We start from the raw sequence: 24,977 nt of genomic DNA on the forward strand, positions 1-24,977 counted from the left end.
AATGCTTATCTGGAGTGACTAAGAATAGTGAAGAGCTGGTCAGAACATTAGTGCCTCTTTAGGGCATGACTAGTTAATTATCTGAGTGTCACCTCAGTGAGCAGCCATCGAAAATACTTACCTTGAATACTTAAGTACAGAGAAAAACAGAATAGACACTGATGGGTTCATTCTGATCATAGCTGTGTGGACAAAGAATCATGTGCACTAAAAACAATTAAAATAAGGTAAGGTGACAGGATTATGATTTTATCTTAAAATTTTTTATTTCATGTATTATTGTCAGTAATAAAAGAGGGAAAATATATATATATATATATATATACACAGAAATTTGTGTGTATATATATATATATACACACACACATTTTTTCTAACATGAAAGTTACATTATTATTTCCTTTAAGAGAAGAGATGAAAAAACCATGCAGTGTTGTAGCCCTCACTTATTTTGTAAATGTCCTTTCCTTCGTACAGGACTAACAGGGTATGTCTTACCTGTGCCACACACAATGATTTGTGATTTTCTGTCCACTCAAAATGTGTCAGAAACATTGTCTTAGGGAAGTGAGGTTCTGAATTTCATTTTAGTTAATCAGAAAAGAAATCTATTTAGTTTTTTGGTTACATGTGACTAGATTATATTTGACAGCTCTCAACTTTTATTGGATTTTTTTTTTTTCCTTCTGGTTGGAACAGAAGAAATCTTTTGTTCCGACTATCTTTTTAAAATTTAAATTTTGTGAATTTTATATACCATTATATTTTGAACAGGTAATTACTCAAATGATTCAAAATTCACAAAGTACCCAAGAATAAATAGTTGGAAGTCTCTTTCTCGTAAAGCTGATGAGTTCCTCCTCCCCAAAGGGAACCAGTATTATCATCAGCTTCTTCTTATCCTTTCCAAGATAATGTGATACCTATATAAGCAAATATGTGTTTAATTAAAAAATGGGTTTTTTATTTTAAAAGATTTTATTTATTTATTTGACAGAGAGAGATCACAAGTAGGCGGAGAGGCAAGCAGAGAGAGAGGGTTTGATTCCAGGGCCCTGAGACCAAGACCTGAGCTGAAGGCAGAGGCTTAACCAAGTAAGCCACCCAGGCGCCCCTAAAACGTTGTTTATAGATATGGTAGCCTACTCTACTTACCATTCTTCACTTTTGTTTTAGTAAGTCTTGCTGATAACTCCTTATTGGCATGTAATTCAGACCTTGGAGGAGGCAGTGTTTTTGTTTTTGTTTTTTTTTTTTAGATACGACACCAAAAGCACAGACAACTAAAGACAAGTAGGTAAACTGGACTTCACCAAACACCAGAGGGAAAAATTGTTAGCTTCAGGGGCGCCTGGGTGGTGTATTGGGTTGGATGTCCAGCTCTTGGTTTTGGCCCAAGTCATGACCTCAGGCTCGTGAGACTGAGCCCTAAGCCAGGCTCTACACTCAGCATGGAGTCTGCTGGAGATTGTCTCTCTCTTTCCCTTTCCCTCCACCTTCTTTCTCTACGGTAAATAAGGGCGCCCGGGTGGCATTCGGTTAAGCATCTGAATTTTGGTTTCAGCTCAGGGTGATCTCAGGGTGGTGAGATCAAGCTCCACCTTGGGCTCCAAGCTCAGCACTGAATCTGCTTAAGACTCTCTCTGCCCCTCTCCACTGTTCTCTGTCTTTTTCCCTCTACAATAAATCAGTCTTTGAAAAAAAGTAATAAATCTTAAAAAGCAAACAAACAAATCTATTATGCTTCAAAAGGTTCCATCAAGAAAGTGAAAAGAGAACTTGGAGAATGTGAGAAAGTATTTTCCCGTCACTTACGTCACAAGATACTTGTGTCTAGAGTACATAAATAAGTCTTACAACCCAATAATTAAAAAGGTAAATAATCCAGTAGTTTTAAATGGCAAAGGATCTGAATAGTCATCTGCGAGGAAGATCCACAAATGGCCAATAAACACACAGAAAGATGTTGAACATCATTAGTCATCAGGTTAACACAAAGCAAAACCACAGGAAGTTACCACTTCACACCCACTAGAGGGGCTCTAGCGAGAATCTCAGTAACAAGTATTGGTGAAGAAGCTTCAGAAATTGGAACCCTTCTGCACTGCTAGAGGGAATATAAAAATGGTTCAGCCCCTTTGGGAAACACTGTGACCTTTCCTCAGAATTTTAAACACAGTTACCTCATGACCCAGCAATTCCGTACCTGAGAGAGATGAAAACTCGTAAACAAACGTTCTCAGCAGCTTGACTCCTAGTAGGGCAGAAAATGGGATAATAATGAATGGAAAAGCGAAAGTGGTATATCCATACAATCAAATATCTGGCAGTAAAAGGGAGAGAATTACTGATACATGCTTCACCATGGATGAACCATGAACTATCAGGCTCACTGCAAGAAGCCAGTCGCAAAAGAATTATATGATTTCTTTTTTTTTTTTTAAGATTTTATTTATTTATTTATTTGACAGAGAGAGAGAGAGAGAGAGATCACAAGTAGGCAGAGAGGCAGGCAGAGAGTGGGGAAGGGAAGCAGGCTCGCCACCGAGCAGAGAGCCCAATGTGGGGCTCGATCCCAGGACCCCAGGATCATGACCTGAGCCGAAGGCAGAGGCTTTAATCCACTGAGCCACCCAGGCGCCCCATATGATTTCATTTTTTTTTTTTAATTTTATTTATTTATTTGACAGAGAGAGATCACAAGTAAATGGAGAGGCAGGCAGAGAGAGAGAGAGGGAAGCAGGCTCCCTGCTGAGCAGAGAGCCCGATGCGGGACTTGATCCCAGGACCCTGAGATCATGACCTGAGCCGAAGGCAGCGGCTTAACCCATTGAGCCACCCAGGCGCCCCCATATGATTTCATTTTTAAGAAGGTCCTGCATAGCCGGACCTGTGGTCGCAGGAAATAGATCGGTGGTTGTCTGAAGCTGGGAAGGTTGACAGAAAGTGGGCAGCAAGGGACTGCTAAGGGATATCGTTTGTTTTAGGGAGGTGACCAAAATGTTCTAAAATTAACTGTAGCGATGGTTGCATAACTCTGTGTCTATTCTACAAACAATGAAGTGTATGTTTTCATCATGTGAATTTTATGACAAGTGAATTATGTCTCAATAAAGGCCTTATTATAGGTTCTGTGCAACAAATAGAACTCTGAACACCCAGAAAAGAAAGTACCCCTCTCCTCCACACCCCCACCGTTTTTTTGGTTTTTTTTGGGGCGGGGGTCGGGGGAGAGGTGGCTGCAAGTATGGCTCTGCTGTAGTTTATTTAATGAGTCCCCTATCGGTAGGAAATTTAGGTTGTTTCCAGTCTTCTGTAATAAATGGCATTGTGATTAGTAACCTCTTACGTAGGTCATCCAGTACTTGGGCGAGTAAAGGTACGAGTAGAGCATGGTTTCAGATGGAACATCATTTTAAAAGAGGTTGCCGGAGCGGCTCTGGGACGAGAGTGAGTGGTGTTTCAGCTCCACTCTTTGTCTCTTCTTCATAGCAAATTGGAGCTGCCTGCTGTGCTCCCGGCACTCGGAGATCTTCGTATTAAAATACGTATCAGTCAGGCTTCTGGATTCGGCCCCGTAACTTTGTTTTTCCCAGGCTTAGCCATGACACGTTGCATCAAATGGCGGTGACCATAGAAAGAATTTTTGTACCAGGGCATTAGCCTTCAAGGTTATTTCTAAGGGAATCTGTGTAAATTATATATGTCGAAATAGAAGTACTTTAGGGATACATTTTCCTCCCTGCGTCGAAAGGATATTTACAGCTTGCTTTTTATCATTCTAGGAAATCATGTTGTCATCAAAACCAACAGGTGCACACCCCGTCTGCAGCCTTTTCTTTTCTGACATATATCATTCAAAGGAGGAGTTGTCTGTTCGACCTCTGTTTTGCTCCCACAGACAAAGAGAGGGATGAACTAGTTATCTGTGCCCTTGCCAATACCAACGTACTAAGTTATGCCTTTGAACAGGCCTTGAGGGCATGAGCCCCATATTCTCCATTATTTGAAGAACCTGTTCCACCAAGGACTGCAGCTGCTTGGATTTTTGCAGAAAAGGAAAATGAGTCCTTTGCCCTGTGTTTATAACTTCAATTTTTTTTTTCCCCCACCGTTACTGTGCCATTTTGTGGGCTGTTGAACTGATCACCTTCCTTTCCCATTGTTAGGTTCAGGGCACTTATAACAAAGTCAGTGTCTTTGACTTCTTGGCTCATTAGTTACTCATCCGAAAACTACTTATGAAGTTTTGTTTTGTTTTTTTACATTTAGGACTTGGTTCTAGATGCCGCTGTATCTGTAGGAAAAGATATGTAATAAAATGGTGTGTGGGTATGTGTATATACGTGTGTGTGTGTGTGTGTGTATTTACCTATACGTATGTATATGGCTTTAGCCTCAGTGATCCTAAGGTCTGGTGATATGAGGCCCACATTTAAAAGAAAATCAGCAAGGAGCATGGCCCAAGTGAGGCCAAGCTGGCCACACAGAGCCCAGGGCGCAGGCCGCTAAAGCAGTTCTTAACTGGGCTGAGCTGTGGGGGCCACAGGTGAATGTATGGGGAAAGGACGAATGTGAACACCTCCCAGAAGTGTTGTACCGTAAACTTGGATTTGGTTTACGATCCTGATGGCTGGTTCTGTCTCCGCAGTGCTCTGCCGGAACCTTGGATTATATCTTAAAGCGCTGCCAGCTTGCTCTGCAGAATGTCCGCATCGGGGCAGACAGTGGTGATGTTTCTTTGAAATCCTTTGAGCCTGCAGTTCTGAAACAAGGAGAAGAAATCCACAACGAGGTGAGACTTTCAAGAACTAGGAAGCTGCTTGCGAGCTAACGAGTAGATCTGCCATAATTTCATACGGGTGTGAGCCTGAAAATGCCTCCGTGAGAGACAAAGAGCCGTGTAATTACTCATAAGGGCAGCAGTAGCCTGAGCTTCTGCATTTTTGTGCCAGTTCTGTAAGCCTCTCTCTCCGCAGGACAATGCAAAGTGGGCCCATAACGTGGGTGCCTGTAGGGCTTGTGTTAGAGGAGAGGAACCTGAGACAAGGGAAGCTGAATCTTTTATAATAGGTAGGAAGCATGCCTGACCTTTGCTTCAAGCAAGATAGTGTCTTTATCCTCCAAGGCTGTTCCAATCCCTGCCCTTTGTTCTGGAGGAGAAACTATATCTTCCAAAGGTGTTCACTATGCCAGGCCTTCTTGAGATGGGAGGCTGAGCTGGAGGGAATTCAGTGCCTTGCTCATAAGCCAGGCCGAAACCCAAGACTCATGAAGAGGTCTTCCCACAAAGCCCAGTGGGAATCATGGATGGAGCCTAAGAGCAAGTGTTGGTGTCTTGCTTGCTGTTTATGGAATAAGGGGCAGTTCTGCAGCCCTGTCAGACCGGCAGGATCCCACCAGGAAAGCAGCAGCTCCTATCAGTCCTTGGAGATCCCTATCAGGACAGCCACTCTCCTGTTTACTCAGAGGGAAATGGGAGCTATTGAGGACTTTGGAACAGAGGAGAAACGATGTCTGCTTCCACAATATCATGTAATGTCTTTAAAGAGATATTTAGGAACCTATGAACTGCTCCACACTTTGTGAAACATTGGCATAATCTCCAGAACCAAAGACAAAGGAATTCTGCCTTACTTGCTGCACTCAGGACTGACTTTCTTCCCTTCATTGTGCCTGATGAGTGTCCCGTTTTCTCTCCTCTCTGTCCTTGCTAGAGACATTGCTGATAGCTAGAAGTTCAAGAAAGATAAGCGTTTATGGGCCTGGTGACCTCCCTGAATGAGACTTGGGAGCAAAGTTATATCTTTCTCCATATTTATAGTAAAGAAATCCTGATCTTAACATGTAAGTCTTTTCCTGCTCTACAAACCTGGTGATGTTAGGATTCAGGCTCTCAGAATGGGGGTTCTCTCTAACACTCACGTGGGCTCTTCTGGCCCCTGTGCTTCTGGTCTTCTGTGACTGACTGTTTTGTTAACATCAACCGGTGGGGGCGGTCTGTAACAATCACCTTGTTTATCTACCAGCAGAATATTGTCATCTGAACCCATTAGCCTCAGAAAGTGACTGGCTACTTTTGATATTGTATACATTAACAAAGTGGGATAGAGATAGATCAGAAACCTTAGCCCCTTGAGACTGGTCTGGGGTTGAAGGGAAAGAGAGATTTTGGATCTAAATAGCGTGCGTGCTCATCCTATCCAATCCCCCTGATCTTTGATTCTTCAAGGACATCAAGAATGAATTCCATATGTCAAGGCATATCGTTAAGATACTAGTCTTTGGCCATACACCCTGGCCTGGGATGGAGCACTGGCATGCCGACTTTCCACCATGTCCCGTGGCTAAAGCAATAGCACACTTGTCCGTAATAGTTCCCTCGGGTTCTTTATTGTTTGCTTTCTTCTTTCTTAAAAGCCATGTGCCTTCGATGCACCATTTACAGGACGAAGCCCTTGGTTTTATGTGCTGCTGGCTTTCAGGCTATCTGGTATAGACGTGGCTTGTATTTCCTTAGATGGTTTCTAACCAAGCAATTTGGGAATTTGGAGGAGTAGAACTGAATACCTTCAGTTATTTTTTTCCTCATTTAAGATGCTTAGCAAAGATTTTTTTGTCCAGTTGGAAGCAGGATCTTCCTGCATGTTTTTAAATATTCTGTTTTCCTTCTTAAAAATAATTTGGTCTGGTCAGGCCTGCGTCTTTTTAAAGTCACTTTGAAAGAGCCTTTGAAGTGTGGCTCTTTGTACACTGGACAGTAGCATCTCTCCCTGGTCTTGCGTCTTTCTCAATGAGATAACTTATGAGACTGACGCGCTGCCTACTGCGCTGAGGAGGCACCTTCAATGAGATAACTTATGATGACAGTGAGACATGAACCCCAGTGGACCTGTTCACACCTCTCATGAGGGAACTGCGTGAGCTGAGCTGGGGCCACACGAAAAGCCCACCCTAACGTGGCAGAAGAAAAGGAGGTGACAGTTGCTTCCGTGTAAGAGAATGGAGATAATTTACCATATGTGGTGATGTAGGAACTCAGAAATATGATTCTGAACTTTACTGCTGAATGCCCAAGGTTTTGGGTAGGCAGGTTTCTTCCCCTTCAGACTCTTCTTAATCATCTTTTAGGAGAAAAAAAGGTTTCTTTTCTTTTCTTTTTAATATTTTATTTAATTATTTGACAGAGAGACAGATCACAAGTTGGCAGAGAGGCAGGCAGAGAGAGAGAGGGAGAGACGGAAGCAGGCTCCCTGCTGAGCAGAGAGCCTGATGTGGGGCTTGATCCCAGGACCCTGAGATCATGACCTGAGCCGAAGGCAGAGGCTTAACCCACTGAGCCACCCAGGTGCCCAGAAAAATGTTTCTTGACTGATCTTTTAGACTGTTCCTGGTACAGGTTAGTTACGAGGGTTTTAAGAAATGGTTTTCCGAGTTGATTATGAAGCTGACACTGTGGACCTATGTTCATATTTCTCTGATGATTCAGACAGCCCTTCAGGAACCTGCAAGGCCTCCAGACTGTTGATAGGCTTTGGGTAAATAGCTGGGGGCATTGCTTACCTTTGTGTTTCATTGGCCCAAAAGATTGAATCTCAGTGAATTTCCTTTAACAGCGTGTCCAAAATCTGGGAGTTTGGTTCGTGAGCATCATGAACTCCGAGAGAATCTCGAGAGGGTTCCTGTGTGTTGTCTCCCTGAGGTTTGCATCTTTGGGGGTCTGCATCCCCTGTGGCATGTCCTTGGCCTCAAGTCAGCCACAGCCCTCCTGATGGCTGTCTTTTATTTCTGATCTGATAGTTATGAGCTTCCCGGGGGCGCCGGACCCTGGAGAAGGGATGGAGACCCTACTCCTGTCATGCTTAGAACTTTATCTTTTCCTTTCTGAGCCCCACAGTTTAGGGAAAAAAAAATAACTTCTTTGGCTTGGTTGTTAATATTATATTATTATTAATTATTATTTTGTAACTCAAACTCCAAATCAAGGGGCTGGAAATCTTTTTTGCTTCCTTATTACTTTTACGAAAGCAGCCAACGGCTTCTCTTGGCAGTGGGGGACGTGGTTGAGGGTGATATTTGCTTCAAATCCTGCTGTGTTTTTTGCCCACGACACTGAGACAAAAAAGTCAGGTTCTAGAGTTAAATAAAATGCATGCCAGTGGATATGCTGCCCAGAAAGATTGTCATCTCCTGGGCAGTACTTCATCTCATGAATAAACCTCCGCTGGGAGCAAGTCCTCAGTGTTGAACTTTGCCGACTGGCCTCGGTGGGAGGGGGTGGGCAAGAATTGACATGGATGTTAAAACTTTTCCTGCTAAGAAAATCTTATCAGATTGTGAGATCCTTGGGGACAAGTTCTAGGCCTCATGGCCTCACTCAGTTTGCTTTCCTAGCATCTAGCCAGTGCCAGCATATAGTAGGCTGTTCATTATTAGCTCACTGATCCTCACCCCAAAACTCTTTGTGGTTGCTACGTAATGATCCTTACTTACCGGCGATGACCCCTCCCCCCCTTAGTAACGGAGCCCTTATTCTTCCTCATGGCACCCTCTGCTTCAAACAACAGCTAGGCATCTGAGGAGGAAGATGAAATCAAGATTTATTAAAATGGACAGGTCTTTCTTTCCTTTCTTGGCTGATAGCAGATTCTCTAGGTATGCCCTCTCCTGCCTTCTGAGTTTTAATTTACCAAAATCTAGACTTGGGTATACGCTGATAGGTTGAATGTAACTAGTTACGTAGGATAATCGATTTTCTTTCCTGGGACCCCACGGTAGCCTAGCCTTACATGTTTTGTCCCTAACAAAATAAATAACCAGCCCCAAAATAGGAAGACCTTTTAAAATCTTTTCACCTCTCTCTGATATAGGGTATGATGACATGCTCATGGGCTGTTCCTGTAGCATGAACACACTTCATGCAAAGTCTCTTAAAAATAACTCGTCTCTTAATAATGTTGTCAAACCTGTATCTTCAGAGAAGTTGAACTACACTTGTATTCGCTTTCCCTTCAAAGCACTCAAGTTTACTTCTGTTAACAGCTGTCTCTTAATACCACAGATAAGGTTCAGCAACTATTGTCTTAATATTGTCTACATTCCTTTTTTTTTTTTTTTGTTTAAACAGCTTTAACTGAAATCAGTTCTACATATCAAACAAACATTGAGTTAATGTAAACTGAAACCCTTTCATATGACTGGGTGTTCTCAGGTTAGTTATTTGAGTCATTTTCACCATTGTTAAATCTTCACAAGTTGCTTTTGTTTGCCTCATGAAAGTTCAATATGGATAAACACAAAAATTCTTTGTGGTAACAGGTAAAGATTATAATAGTTTGTCTATATAGGGAACATGATTACCTTAGCAAAGCCAGACAACCCAACATTAAGCTGTGAAAGCTCTCCACTTCTTTAGATGGCAGAGGTAAAAAGAGTTTGGGGGGAATAAATAGAGTTGTAGTTTGACAGTAAAATTTGATTTTTTTCGAGTTGAAGATGAGCTTTTGAAGATATGGAAAGTGGATAGAAAATAGTTTCTTACCCTTCCAGAACTTTACTCAGCCTCTCATCTACATGCATAGCGATTATTTCAGTTGCAACAGAGAAAACTCAGCCTGACTTGGCTTAAGTAGAAAAAGGGTTCAGGAGCAGCTTGATCAAGAGGTGACATCACCAGTACCTGTTTTTTTTTTTTTTTTTTTTTTTTACTTCCTACTTTGTTGTCTCCATTTTCCCGTTTGGTGGTGAAATGGTTGTAGAATTCTCTTCCTGAATCTTCTCAGTCTTCAGACTTATTGTGATTGAACATATGGTGATTACCCCCAGACCTGATTCTGTGACTAGGGAAATGTGGTGGGCTGATTGGCTGACATTGGGGTGGCACACTCCACCCTTGGTATTGGGGCCAGAGCTCTCCCCAGACCACATGGACTGGGACTGGGGAAGGGGGTCAGCTACCAAATGAAGAGTGGGGTTTTGCTAGAATAGAAGGAGGAATGCTAAGGCAGCAAGTAATAATCATAATAATAACCACAGTAGGTTCATAGGAAGGAAAAGCAATTATTAATGTCTTTGTTGTTCTTTCTACCTGTTGTCATGTGCCCTGAGTTGAAAAGTACCAGTTTGAATGGCTGTAGCTTTAATACACACCCCCACAATTAACTCTCTATTATTTCATTATAAGAGCTGGAATTCTCACCAGCTCCTCCTGGCCCATGGTAAATTCTTTATTGATTTTAAATCTAAGAAACTTGAAATTGATACCTTTTAATATGTGTCTGTGTTTTGCTCTAAAATACTAGTCTTTAATAAAGATGGTTAATAAAAAACGATCTTGATTATATCTTCCCAGTCATACACAGTGCAGGCTGCTGTATATTTTAGGATCTCAGTATTTGTGTTTTGTTTTGCTTTTTTTGGTAAAATTCATTTTAATTAATTTTTTTTCAGGATTTGTTGACAAACATAGTTTCCTCACGTCTGACTAATAAATGCGATGGAAAACCCCTCCCCAAACCCCAGCAGTGTTGTCTTGCTAAAAAGACCTCAGTTTTGAGACTCTTTTCTTGGCTTTGAAGAAATGCTCTGGGGGCGCCTGGGTGGCTCAGTGGGTTGAGCCGCTGTCTTCGGCTCAGGTCATGATCTCAGGGTCCTGGGATCGGGTCCCGCATCGGGCTCTCTGCTTGGCGGGGAGCCTGCTTCCTCCTCTCTCTCTCTGCCTGCCTCTGTGCCTCTATGCCTACTTGTGATCTCTGTCGAATAAATAAATAAAATCTTTAAAAAAAAAGAAATGCTCTGGAGACTCCAGGTTTTACTGGAAGCTGTCTAGGCTGAGCTTTTCTCACCTTTTCTCACCCTGTGGCAATTAAGTGACCAGAGGAGAATCGAGTGATGACATTATTGTCCTTGATTGTCTCTCACGAGGGCATTATAACAACAGCCTTCTCCTTATGGTCCCCAGGTCGAGTTCGAGTGGCTGAGACAGTATTGGTTTCAAGGAAATCGATACAGAAAATGCACTGATTGGTGGTGTCAACCTATGGCTCAACTGGAAGAACTGTGGAAGAAGATGGAAGGTGTGGTAAGTACATGAGGTCCGGGGCCATATTTTCTGGGATGTTCTACTGTGTAACTCTTTAGCTACCTAATTTGCATAGGCAAATACATAATTCATTATTCTAAACTACTGAGTCAGGTAACTCTTGGTAAGGAACAGGCCCAGTTTTGTCCGTATAAGGTCATTTTAGTTCAGTGAGTGTTTTATCGGGTATTTCCAACATACAAGGCGCCATGTTGGAACATGTGCTAGGAAGTGCCATGGAGGGAACAACACTGCAGATAGAAGATCTAAAATTCATTTGCATTTTCAGACTCACCAGGTACCGTTCTAAGGGTTTTCCCGTACTAACTTCTGAAATTCATATAACAGCCCTACAAAGTGTAGAAACCCTTATGAGTCTTAATTTATAGATGTGAAAACTGAGACATTGAGGTATTAAGTGCCTCGCCCAAGGTCACAGAGTAAAGTGACTGAGTAAGATGGAGACCCAGGCAGTCTGGTTCTGTGGCTTGTGCTCTTAACCGCTACATTCATTTAACAAGGAGAGAGACATGAATGTAGCCAGGTGTTATATTAGCTAAAATGAAAGCCTGTAATGGAGATTAAAAGAAAAAAAAATCACAGACCAGAGGAGGAAGTATTAAATTCAGAGCACTGGACCTGGACTGTTGTGAAACAGCAGATGTAGCTTTTTGGGGACTTTGGATGGGAAGGAGTAGGGTCAGATAGGACATTGGGAGAGGAACACTGGGCTCCAGGAAGTACACTAAATAAGATTGCATGTGAGGAAGGACAGACAGCTCACCCAGAGCAAGGATTCAGGGGATGTAGTTGGAAATGTAGCTGGAAGGCGGGCTGAGGCCACTTGCAAGTTTTGAATTAAGTCTTAATTTAAATAATAGTAATAATAGCTGACTCTTATGTGATACTTATGAAGTACCAGGCACTGTTCCGAATGTTTTATGTATAACTTATTTAACTTTTATGACAACCCCATAAAGTAAGTCTGATGGTTCTCTATTTCATAAACTGGGAGACTGAACCCCAAAAGGTTTACATAATTTCCTCAAGATCATACAGCCCTTGAAGTGAGGGAACTGGGATTTGAACTCAGGAAGGCTGGCTCGAGGGTCATGCCCTCCACTACGTCACCATCCTGCCTCCAAGCTATTGACTTTGGAACATAGTAGAGAAGTGATAAAAACCTGCCAAACTTGAGACATGGTACCCCTGCACAGACTGGGAAGTGTGCTGGGAACAGTGAGCTGGTGTGCAGAAATGCGTAGCTGGTGCTCACCTCTATTTTAGAATAATGAAAATATCAAGTCACAGCCCAGAAGGAGTCTTCGTTTGAAAGTCTAGGTCAGAATCCGAAGTCCTTGCTTTCCAGACCTCTCCTCAGATCTTTAAATCATGCCTTTTCACGGATACATGTCTGAGGAAGGAATGTTATCATCCTCCTTTTCTTGTACTAACAGTATCACAAAAATGGATTTCTCCAAAGACCGGAGTCCCAGTAGAGAACTGAGCATTGTAAAACCGAGTTGGAGGTAATGAAAAGTCCATGCCTTAATCTCTTTAGTTAGTTCTGTTCCTAAAATTCGCCTGTGTGGAGTATGCTTCATTTTTATGGGATGTATATATGAAGGCGGCTTCAGTTTCAGGGAATTTTTTACTATGCTATTCTGGTTTTGTCCATTCACATAAGAGTTAGAAGGACCTCTTTATTTGCCAGACATGGATTCTAAGAAAGACATCAGGTTGACTTTGGGATTGTAATTTCACAGTTCCACAGTTTAGAAAATTCAAATTGGCAAATAAATAAGAAAGGAACTCATTGATTTTTGTAAAAACAAATAAACAAACAAAAAAAAAACAAGTGAAAAGAAACTTTGTGTCGCTTTTGCTCAAGGTTTTGTTTTTTTTTCCTTCTTCTAAAGCGTAGTCTTGGGTATTGTGAACTTCCTGATTCTATTTGTTATGAATTCATTTAAAAGCTTTAGTTATAATTTCTTTTTTTAAAATCAGGCCAGGGCACATTAGTTAGGTGGAATATTTCCTGGTTCCTTCATGACGCTTGTGTAAAAAATACCAAGAAGAAGAGCAGACTTGGGAACACTCCAGAGCGAGTTTCCTTGCCCTTGGAGTGGCATTACTGAATGTTCTGAGCGAAATCAATGGCCCCAGTGTCTCTCCTCAGCCAGCCTCAGGGTGATCGTTATCAGCGGAGTGAAGGTTTGGGCCAAGATAAAAGGGATGATACTTCTAAATTAAATTTAAGCATGGCTTCAAGCCTCTCTGAATGACTTTTAACAAATTCATAATAATTTATTTCTGCTATTGGAAGAGACAGAAGATAATAATCACTGGGAAAGTCTATGGTTCTGTGGCTCTGTTAGTGTGCGGCCATCTGGTATCTGTGTGCTGGGGGGAGGGTGTTGTTGGGGGAGCTGGCACCCGCCGCCTTGATTTCCTCCTGCGTACCAGCCCACCTCGCATGTTTGCAGTTGCAAGCAGTAGGGGGCAATGTTGAGCCACCAGTGGGAGGCCTCAAGATGCTGGCCTTTCAGGAAAATGCATATAAATGTACCATTAACTGTCAAGAATTATCCCTGTTGCTTCAAGTTAGCTGTAATCTCCAAGATTCCATAACACAGGAAATCAGTTGTGGGTTAACAAATTCAACAGCAATTTTACATAAAAAGTGCAGTGTTTGGTGCACATTTGGATTCTATAGAATTAGACTAATCTGAACAGCATTTCTGAAGGTACTCGCTTTGCTTCCGGTGAATATATTACTCAAAATTATTATCCTTTTAGACAAATGATTCTTCTTTATCTCTGTGCTTCCCCCCCCCCCCAAATTGTAAAACCATGTGCGAGTTGTGGAAAGACTTCTCTAATTAACGTATTTTGTGTTTTGCACCGTATGGTTGATCACTTGTTGGTGAAAACAAAACAAAACAAAACAAATCTCGGGCGATATGTACATTACTTTTCACCTTTTGCTTTTGAGTACAGCAACCTTTGGCCCTGGTATCAGGGAAGAGACTGGTGGTATGATTTCTGTCCATCTCGGTGGGTTTTTTTTTTTTTTCCATTTTGTGGTTGGAAGGTGTAGTCTCAGGTTGGATACAGAAGAATGGAAAATGAGCTTTGAAATCACATTTCTTCCCTTAATGGTAATTGCTTCTTCACATGTCATAACCAGTTACATATTTCAGAAAGTTCAGTCCACTGCTTCTAAAACTCCTCTAGCCATTACTTCCCATTCTCTGTTCCAGCAAGCACTGTCCTTATCACACTGTTTTTTTCTCTACACTTCTCTCCCCTCCCCATCCTGCCCACCCCAGGACAGTTTTACTCCCTGCTTGCTCTTGTGATGTAAATGTTAAACCTTATATTTGAATGACATTCTGATAAAATAGCACATTTTCCCTGAATATTACCTCATGAATTTGTGAGCCACGAAGCCCAAAGCTGCACAGCCCTTTCACATAACCCAAGAATGTAGCCTTGCCTTTTCCTCTCATTTCAGGATGGTGGTATAACCCTGGAACGCTATTCAGATATTTGTATTTTATTTTAGTTTCTTAAACCAACCGACCACCTCACAGCCAAGATGAGTGTATTATGAGGCGACTCTTCAGGATAAGAGAGAGTTACCATTTGAAAGACACTGTACAAGCTTTGCTTTCTGGGTAAAGAGAAGTATGAAAAGCCGAAGTCTCCTGTGAGGTGAGGAAGTCTTGCTGTAGCCAGAGATTCAACGGATAGGCCATTTGTCTCTCAGGGTCTGGTATCGCACTTTGCAAAACTGACATTTATTTTACCTATAAAAATGTTTTAACACCATCAAATTCACAATGATACGGAAAAGAATACTGCGTGTGATAGCCTCTAAATTGATGACATTTATTCATTTCCCTTTGACCTTAAAAAACAAAAGGTCAATTTAGTATAATCCGGTGGAAATATTCTAAAATAGTTTCCAGAGTAAACATTTTCAGCAGCACGGATGATTGATATACTGGAGAGAAATTTCTTCATGCCCCTCGCTTTTTTTTTTTAAGTGCCTGTTTCTTTTAGAAGAGAAGAGTAGAATCCCGATCATTTTGAATGTTTTGAATTGCATTTCCTGTCCTAACAGTTCTTCATGCTGGGGTAACAGTGCATCTATGTGGCTCTTGGCCTTCCTAACCTTTATTGACTTTAGTGGGAAGGAGCCAAGACTGGATCATTTTAATGTATCCGTTTTGAAACAACGTTAAAACACAACATATAATTACGTTAGGTAAGCTCTAGGTTGCATTGAATTCTATCCATTTACTTTACAGTTTGGCACAGGAGAGCAGAAAGACCTGGAAAAACGAGTAGGTGTTTTATTTCATTCTGTGACCAGTTTCTCATTGTTAAAAGTTTTAAGAGAGAAATGTACTTAGGAATGTCAAGGTTGTCCTTTACAAGTTGGTCCTAATAGTTTAATTTCGAGATGTGTTCCTGCATTTTCCCTTGTCATTTTGGCCTGTGTAAATCATCTGGGAGAGCTCATGCCAGGGGCCTGCCCACTGCTGTCTGCTGGAGCCTCTCCTCCGGCAGGTGACCCAGTCCGAGGCAAGGATGGAGGCCTGGATAGGGCGGAGGGGCGGTTTGTTTGTTTTCGGAGAGATTAAGGAAGCTCTCATCTCAATGCTTTAGATTAAATTCTTTGTAACTGAATAGAGGAACAAGGCTGCTTTTTCATACACTGAAATATATACTCAGTATCTCCGCATTGGCTATTCTTTTACAGTTCAGTTAGCTAAATTCATTTTAAGCTTTCTTACAGGATTAAAGCTTTGGGGGGGGTATGAGGAAGAAAAGGATATAAATATTAATTTTCTGCTTAAGTTAATTGTGAAGTCACCAACTTATATTTACATACGTGTGTATAAATATGTGTGTGTATATAAACGTCCCCTTTAGTGTTCACCTATGATACTGAATTGTATTTGCAAACATGTAATCCCCTCTTCCATTTTTCAGTATTAGCATCACTGATACAGGAGCAGAATACATTATAGTAATTTAGGATTTGTTGTGAGATGTCTGGTGGTTAAGTTCCCTTCTCCTTCTTTTGATGGCTATAGTGCTGAGTGGCTCAGGCTAAGCACAGATTGGAGGCAGGTAAACAGTTACAAACACCCAATAATTCATATTATGTACACAGACGCTGAGTTTGGGGACCTCTATATTTAGCTTTGGAAATTTGTGGGGGTGGAGGAAAAAAGTCACTTTTCAGCTACAGTGGCTGAAAATCCTTGGCTCACGTTTTTGTTATCTTAAACGTGTTCACTGAAGGTTAGTGCTTTCCACTCTTCTCCCTCCTCAGCCCCCCACCGCCGTTCCCCAGAGCCGCATTGTTCTAGTAAGAGTAAAATATCTGAGGGGAAATTATACATGTAATTTAGCAATGAATTTCTAACAAGTTTTGATTCCTTCTTTGATTGCCTTCTGGATTTCTCACAGAGTTTTCCAGGTTTTTTTTCCCTTAGTCGCTGCAGACTTAGTAATGAATTAAAAAAAAAAAAAAGAAAGCATTGTGTATCCTGTCTTTTTGGGAAAAAAAAACTTACAATTCCAAGAGAATTCGGGCTTAAGCTTGAGAAACAGAATGTGCATCGAAAGCACAAAGGACTATGTTTATGATTCTCTTTGAAGTGTTTTTGCAACTGGATAAGGAAAATTTTAGAAACCGTCTGATAGTGTTCAGGGTAAATACTTAAACCCCTTTAGAGAATTTCACACACAGATACTGTGCAGCAGAAAAAAGGGATACTTATGTTTCTTAAAGCTGCTACAGCCTACAGCTTTGTACTTAAAGACAGAGGTGTTGAATAGAATTCTACTGAGGATACATCCAGTGACAATATCTCCAGGAACATCAGAGCAAACCAGTGGGTAGGACTTTCCGTTTTTAACCCTTGCGTGAGCTGTAGGAAAGTTGAGGTTTATTGGTACCAAGTACTAGAATGTGCCTGTTACATCCCAGGAATGTTAAGAGAGATCGTTCAGGTGCCTCTGCTCCGTACACACGAGGAACAAGGCTAAAGAAGCCAAAAACAGCGAGGCAGAGTGATGGGAGCTGGGAAGTGCCATCTCTCTTAACTCTTAACCTCAAAAAAACAGCCACATTTCTCTTTCATCCTTGATTCCTTAGGCTTTAGGTACATTTTGCTAGCCTTTGTTAGATACATACACACACACCACATGCACACACACAGGGGCACACGTGTGCATTTCACACATGTTCTATTTTTCTTTTCAAAGAGACAGATTTGGTTGTTTTAAATAATTTTAACCATACCAGATTTCAGATTGATGCAGAGGTGTGAAGATTCTGCTACTCTCCCCCAGGGGTGCTCTTATAGCCTCGGCTGCTGGCATTTCTTTTAGATTTCTTTGACTAGCCGACCATCATAGCATTTCAGATGTGCATCAGAACCTCGGGTGCCAGATTGGGGTGTCAGTAATTTCCATTTTTTTTTCCCTGGAAAAGTTACAGCCTTAAACAATTATATACCTTATTTCCTCTAGTACTTAGGGTGGCTGAGGTAGGGAGTGGGGCAGTAAATTCAACTCCAGTCTGTCATTTATCTTATGAGAAAGACCTTTGAGTTATTCTAGAAGAGTCTCCGTCTAGAAGAATGAAGTTATATTAAAAAAAAATCAGGGGCGCCTGGGTGGCACAGTGGGTTAAAGCCTCTGCCTTCAGCTCAGGTCATGATCCCAGGGTCCTGGGATCAAGCCCCACATGGGGGTCTCTGCTCTGTGGAGAGCCTGCTTCCTCCTCTCTCTCTCTGCCTACTTGTGATCTCTCTGTCAAATAAATAAATGAAATGTTTAAAAAAAAAAATCGGCAAGCCTACAGTTTTGAAAGGAAATCAAGATTTCCAAAGGATATGTGCCAGTTGTTGGGAACGTTATCAAGATTATAGGATCTTTTTGGGGTGGGGGGTGGGAGGTTGGGGGAACCAGGTGATGGATATTAGAGAGGGCACAGATTGCATGGGAGCACTGGGTGTGGTGCAAAAACAATAAATACTGTTACGCTGAAAAAAATAAATTAATTAAAAAAAAAGATTATAGGATCCTTTTCCCCCAAGTTGGTTAATGAATGGTCCCTAAGACTGTTCCCTTCTGAAGAAAATTGTTACAATGATCGAATGAAAAGGACATAACGTAAAATACTGTACACACACAAGGCATCAGCATCACTGATTTTATTTTTTTTAAGGATCTTATTTATTTATTAGAGCACGAGCTGGGGGAGGGGCAGAGGGAGAGGGAGAAACAGACTCCCCACTGAGCATGGAGCCCAACATGGGGTTCGATCCCAGGATCCTAAGATCATGACCTGAGCCGAAGGCAGATGTTTAACTGACTGAGCCATCCAGGAGCCCCACCACTAGTGATTTTTTTTTTTTTAAGATTTTTATTTATTTATTTGACAGACAGAGATCACAAGTAGGCAGAGCAGCAGGCAGAGAGAGGAGGAAGCAGGCTCCCTGCTGAGCAGAGAGCCCGATGCAGGACTCGATCCCAGGACCCTGGGATTATGACCTGAGCCGAAGGCAGAGGCTTAACCCACTGAGCCACCCAGGCGCCCCCACCACTAGTGATTTTAAAAGGAATGTAGACAGTCCTCTGTTAGGAGCCCTTACTTAGAGGTCATTTGACTGAATCCCCCTTAGTGACATCATCCCTCCCCATTTTTCATTTCCCTTCCTTCAGAACTGGGATCAGTCCTGGAGCTAGAGGGACTCAGTGAATTGGAGCCCAGTGCTACTCTGGTAATGTTTCTGCCCCACTGTGGGCTAAATATTTTGGGACGCTGGGCTGGGAATCTTTCCATATTTTGCAAAAATGTCTCTATGGAGAAATGTGCTCCCAGTGCCAAAATCTGACTTACCAGAGAGCGCTGGGAACACATTAAGTCGGCTCTTCCGTGCATTAAGGGTAACATAACCATGATCCTGCTCCCTTTTCATTGACATCTGCAGAAGAATGATCTTTTTTTAAACTAAGGGAAACTTGATATGTTGCCTTTTCAGTATTCCTGAAAGTATCTCTGTGATCATTTGTAGATGATGTTTTTAACACCATCTTTTCCCCTAACACGTAAATTATGATTGACTTTTTTTGTATTTCCTCTGCATGACCTCAGCCCATCTGGAACCACCTGTGACGATCTCATTTGTAAATTTTTCCTTGATGTGTCTAAAAATCTCAGATAACCTCCAACTTGTTTTTGATTGATTGACAAAATTAGCCTTTAAATAAGTCTGGAGTTTTATGGCAGTACTCAAAATTAATTTCTACTGTTTCAGACATATCTGCTTTGGTTATGAAAACGTGGAACAGGTGGTAAATTGATAATATAATATATATATCCCTTTACTTAAATATTATTAATTTAAATGAGCAATAATGAAATACCCAGAATAATGCATCAGATCTTTAACAGATGTTGGGGGATCAAGAGGGCTTGTATTTTATTTAATGTCATAAACTTTTCATGTAGTTAACAGTGAATTTTTTAACGGATGGAAGTGGTGGGATATTCCAATGCCTGTAATAAATTAATATTACCTATTAATATCATCTGGGTACTGGGGTCTGACGTCTTGGAGACCTGAATAGTGGTTGGGCAAGGTAAGCCATGTTTAGCTATTTAGTCATAATATCTCAAACTTAACATATCTCAAACCAAACTCTTGATTCCCATCATCTCCGAGTTTTTCTCCCAGGATCACAGAGTTCAGTAATCTGTGCTGTCCAGTTACTTAGCCTATAATCTTGGAGTTCTCTTGATTTTTTCCTTGATTTATCAGTGAATCCTGTTAACTCTGTTTTCAAAATATTCATGGTCTAGCCACCCTTCACTCCCCCACCCCCCCACCCCCCACCCCCGTGTTATCACCTTGGTAAGAACCACCATCATTTGTCTAAATAGCCTCCCTCCTCCTCCCACCCTGTGTCCATCCCTATGAGAGTGTTCCTTTATTTTTTAAAAGATTTTATTCATTTGTCAGAGAGAGAGCGAGCGAGCATGGGCACAAGCACAGGGAGCGGTGGGAGAAGGAGAAGCAGGCTCCCCGTTGAGCAGGGAGCCTGATGCGGGACTCCATCCCAGGACCCTGGGATCCTGACCTGAGTGGAAGGCTGATGCTTAACTGACTGAGCCACCCAGGCATCCCCAGAGAGTCTTCTTTTAAAAAAATACAAGTCTGGGGCACCTAGGTGGCTCAGTCAGTTAAGCATCTGCCTTCCACTCAGGTCAGGATCTCAGGGTCCTGGGATCAAGCCCCACATCAGGCACTCTGCTCAGCAGGAAGCCTGCTTCCCCCTCTCTCTCTGCCTGCCTCTCTGCCTACTTGTGATCTCTCTCTTTCTGCAAATAAATAAATAAGATATTGGGGAAAAAATACAAGTCTGGTATTTCATGCCCCAGCCCAAACTTGTCATCATCCCACTTCCTTGCAACGAGCCTAGAGCACTACAGGGTCTGTCCATCCCCCCCGCCCCTGAACATTATTTCTCCTCCCTCCCAGTCCCCCACTCACCCTTCTACTGTCTTTAGAACACTTTCAGCTTCCTCCTGCATCATAGACTTGGCATTTGTCGTCCCCTCCTTCTAGAATATTCTTCCCTCTGTTAATTTGCATGACTCCTTGCATCACTTCATGAGGTCCCACTGCTCATGTCAGTCCTTGGAGAGAGTTTCTTATGACAGCGAGTGCCTTGCCCTGTTCTACTTTGCTTCCTGTTGCTCTCCGCTGTCCGCCACGTTCACTGTCTGCCGCTACTGAATATAGTCCCGGTGAGTGCCGGACTTTGTCTCATTCCCTGTCATTTCCCAGCTTCTCGAACAGTGTCTGAAATGTAGTAGATACTTGATGCGTCCTTGTTGAAGAAACGAATTGAGGTGAGGTCAGCATCCTGGACCCACCCTTGTTAGGGCAGCATGGCCTTTAATAAATTCTTTTTAACTCTCCATTTCCCAAAAATGTCAGGTCCTGCTTAACAGTAGTACTATAGGGTTAGTTTTATTTTTTAAACAAATATAACCCACCCAACAGTTTCCCCAAACTCCTTTAACATTTAAAAAATAATAATATCAAGAGAGCACAGAGGATGCCTGAGAAGGTCCTGTTTTATGCCTCTGGCGTTTACACTGAGAAGATGGAACAGTCACTGGCAAGCAACTTATGCAAATAGGAAAAAAAAATTTTTTTAAATGTGAGCCGGAAGCAGCTTATTAGTAGCAGTGCTGCTGAAACTTAGAACCGTGGTGTTCTGTCTCATCTGTTGGCATTCTTCAGATTTTAGATTCTCCTGTTCTTGGAAAACTTCATAGAGTAAAATTGTCAAAAAATTAATAAGTTCCCCAACAAAGCTTGGTTGAACTTTTTATTCCTAATTTCCGGAAGTTATATAGGGAAAGCAGTGTAGACTGGACAGGTTTTGGGCACAGAACGAGGGGAAATCTCTGAGGAGTAAACTGACTTCCGCTAGACAAGCTGAAAACTGATTAAAATATTTATCATCCTTTGGGTATGCAATAGCTTTTGATGATGGAAGGCATATTAATATTCATCTTTGCTGCTTGTCTACACTTCAGACAGATCCCAGGAAAGGATGTTCAGATGACCAGTTTTCTTTCCTCACCAGGAGTCCTTGAGCCCCAGTACAGCTTGGAACCAAGAAATGCCTTGTGATGTGATTGAGCTTTTCCTCTGGGGGATGGGGCTGAGGGAATACAAACCAGGAGAGACCTCTGGGCTGGAAAGCTTTAAAGGATTACTGCTTTCTCACAGGAAGTCTTTTGCTAGAACAAAGGGAAAAGTTTGGTTGTAATTTTATGAGCCGCAGAACTGCTCTTGCTGAGTCCATGAGGCGCCCTGCCTCCTTGAGTGAAATGGGGGGAACGAGACCTTACAAAGGTTTTGGTGTACAGACCACAGGGGGCTGAAGATTCCCCCACTCCTTTCCCCTACATTTGTTAAGGAAGAAGGAGAGAAACGGTAATGTTCGCTACTGACCCCAAGGTCTTCTGACTGGTTGTTCTGGAATGTTCCATCTCTCTTTTTTGTCTTGAGACAGAGCAAATATACATGGTGTCCTTATATATAAGGAACACAAGGTGGCCTGCTGGGGTTCTCAGGATCTGTCTCTAAAATGTTTTGTTTGTTTTTTTTTTTTTTTTTTCTGTTTTCCTTTGGTGGGAAAAGGATTCTGGCTTAATTAGTTTAGTTAGCTAGGCAGGGTTGTTTTCTGTCTAGATTAGAATGGCCTTGATTACATTTTGCTGGGGATGGCACCAAATACGAGCTCTGAAAGAAACTGACCTCTTTATTGAGTGGTCTGCAAAACCTGGAAATTGAATAGAATAGTCTCATAAAAAAGACTATTGTGTTAAGACACTTCGTTTCTGTCTTCTAAATCTGAAACATTAACATCTACCCCTTTCACATTTTTTTATAATTACACACTGAGATCTTTTTATGGAATATACCTAAAAAAAAAAATTGGGACCATAATGATATTTGCAACCTATTTTAATAGAGTGACATCAGAAAAGAAATATACATTCTTCATTCTAGTCATTTCCTCATTCATCTGCTCTACTTTGTGCAGATAAGTGTGAAGTTCTGCAAAAAGCCAGGACTTCTGTCTCCCAGGTTGATAAGGCACAAGGCAGTAAGTAATTCAGAGGAAGAAAAATCAAAGGGGAGAGTGGATTCTGACATAGGCCTTGGGGAATACAAGGGATTTTGATAGATGGAGATGGGTGGAGGATATTCAGAGATGCTAGAAGCCGAGACATCTTAGTGGAAAAACACAAAATCTGCTCGCAAACTTGATTAGACTGGATGGAGTGTGGTTTGTGTGAGTCCAGTAGTGAGAGATAAGATTAGGAAGATTAGCAAGGACCCTTTTCTAATGCATTTCTTTGTAAGGTACAGTGCTTTTACCCTTTAATGACTGCTGGGCTCTCAGAGTCATGGAAAGCCAAGCGCTAATCGTGCACAAGTAAAAAGAAAATGAAATCTTTCTTACTATCTTGCATTGGCAAAGGGGAGACAAGTCAAAATTCTGTTAATCGCCCTAATTTGAAGACAGATCTGCATCCTCAATACGGCAAATAAACAACACTGTCCATTTGCAGAAGGAGAACTGCAAATGACTTGATATATTTTCCTACCAAGGTCTTTTTTTTTTCCCCCCCTCACAAACTGAATACCAACCTAATAATTTTGGATTTCAGTCAGAGGCAGATCCTTCCATGTGTGAACCATTTCAGATTCTCTTTCTTGTTTAGGTCTCTCTTTTTCTCTCTCTCTCTCTTTTTTGATATGGGAATTGAGGTCCGAATTAAGTGATGTCTCCCATGCTTCTTGGAGAGGGGACAGTTCTGAGGACTTATGTACTTGCATAAAGTATTTTGAAATTACAGCCAAAGTGTCATTCATGACTTGTTTGATTTGGTTCGGGATAGCGGGTGTGGTAGCCTATCATTTCCGCTGCTGAAATCCAGTGGTTTCTTTCCTGCACATACCTCCCCATTCTTTGGCGAATGGCTCCACGTTCGTGCTTGGCCACCCCATGCTGCCCCGTGTTTGCCGTCCCATTTTGCCTTGTCTGTCATACTCTTGGAAGACTGAGTCACTGTTCACAGTGTAAATAGTGGCAGTTCACTCTGGGCTGTCTCCCACCTTGATGGATCGATTTCTGCCCAATACGCCTTCTTTTTCCTCTACGGGATGTTAAAATTTCCCAGTGACTTTTTGTTTTTATTTTATTTTATTTTTATTTAGCTTTACTACTTTTTAAGGCACGAGGCATTAATTCTTGAGTGACTGATAACTCTGTGACTTGGTTCTTCAGACACTGTGTTTCTGCAGGATTGTCTTAGCTTTGATTCTGCTCAGGAAGCCAAGGTCTGAAGCGAATTTAGAGGCCACCATCTCTCCTTACGTATTGGTGAGATAAAGAAGCCATATGATGGGGCTACCGTTTCATTTGACTAGAGAGCCATCTGAGAGTCGCACCCAAGTGGTAGGCTTCCCTAGAGAACCGAATGGGCTTTGTACTTTTTTAAAATTTATTTGAGAGAGAGAGAAAAGAGAGAGAGAGAGGGAGAGAGAGGAGAAGGTCAGAGGGTTAAGCAGACTCTTCATGGAGCTGGGAGCCCGATGCGGGACTCCATCCCAGGACTGTGGGATCGTGACCTGAACTGAGGCAGTTGCTTAACCAACTGAGCCACCCAGGCGGCCCTGGCTTCAGGCTTTTTAGAATGCTGTTATCTCCTTGGGGCGCCTGGGTGGCTCAGTCCTTAAGCGTCTGCCTTTGGCTCACATCGTGATCCCAGGGTCCTGGGATCAAGCCTCGAATCTGGCACCCGCCCTGCTCAGCAGGGAGTCTATTTCCCCTCTCACTCTGCCTGCTGCTCCCCCTACTGGTGCTTCCTTTCTCTGTCAAATAAATAAATAAAGTCTTAAAAAAAAATGCTATCTCCTTGCTATCTCTTGGAGTCTCTTTCTTCCTCATAATGCGAGGAGAAACCGGCAGCAGCGATGCATTCACATTTGTCTTTGCTTCATTTCTTCCAAGGCCTGGAACCTTGGCCTCATGCTTTCTGTACCAACTCTACTGGCGGTGCTCACGCCACGAGGCTTGGACATGCTTTGGAAGCCCAGCTGCTGTGGAATCTTCCAGTGTCAGCATGAGAAAGGAGCTGAGAGCCGAGCATCTCTTTCTCTTCCTTTTGGAAAAGGAAGGGCTCAGAACGTACAGAGGCCCGTCTGGGGGCAACGGAGCCAAATGCTAGCGGACTCAGCACCCAGATTTCCCAACTCCCAATTGAGCGCTTGCT

The 24,977-nt window shown here is 42.2% G+C and overlaps 1 protein-coding gene across 3 annotated transcripts in view; it reads left to right on the top strand.

Annotated features, from left to right (window-relative positions):
• FTO (FTO alpha-ketoglutarate dependent dioxygenase) overlaps positions 1-24,977 on the top strand; it is a 373,941-nt gene that overhangs the window by 161,088 nt on the left and 187,876 nt on the right. For all 3 annotated transcript variants that reach the window (XM_004744190.3, XM_045076078.1, XM_045076079.1), the window contains 2 exons: positions 4,652-4,795; positions 10,961-11,080. In XM_004744190.3, coding sequence (XP_004744247.1) covers positions 4,652-4,795; positions 10,961-11,080 — 264 coding nt within the window. The remainder of the gene's footprint in view (positions 1-4,651; positions 4,796-10,960; positions 11,081-24,977) is intronic.

This window comes from Mustela putorius, unplaced genomic scaffold, assembly GCF_011764305.1.
Source record: "Mustela putorius furo isolate JIRA1106 unplaced genomic scaffold, ASM1176430v1.1 tig00000174_pilon_pilon_pilon, whole genome shotgun sequence".
NCBI lineage: Eukaryota > Metazoa > Chordata > Mammalia > Carnivora > Mustelidae > Mustela > Mustela putorius.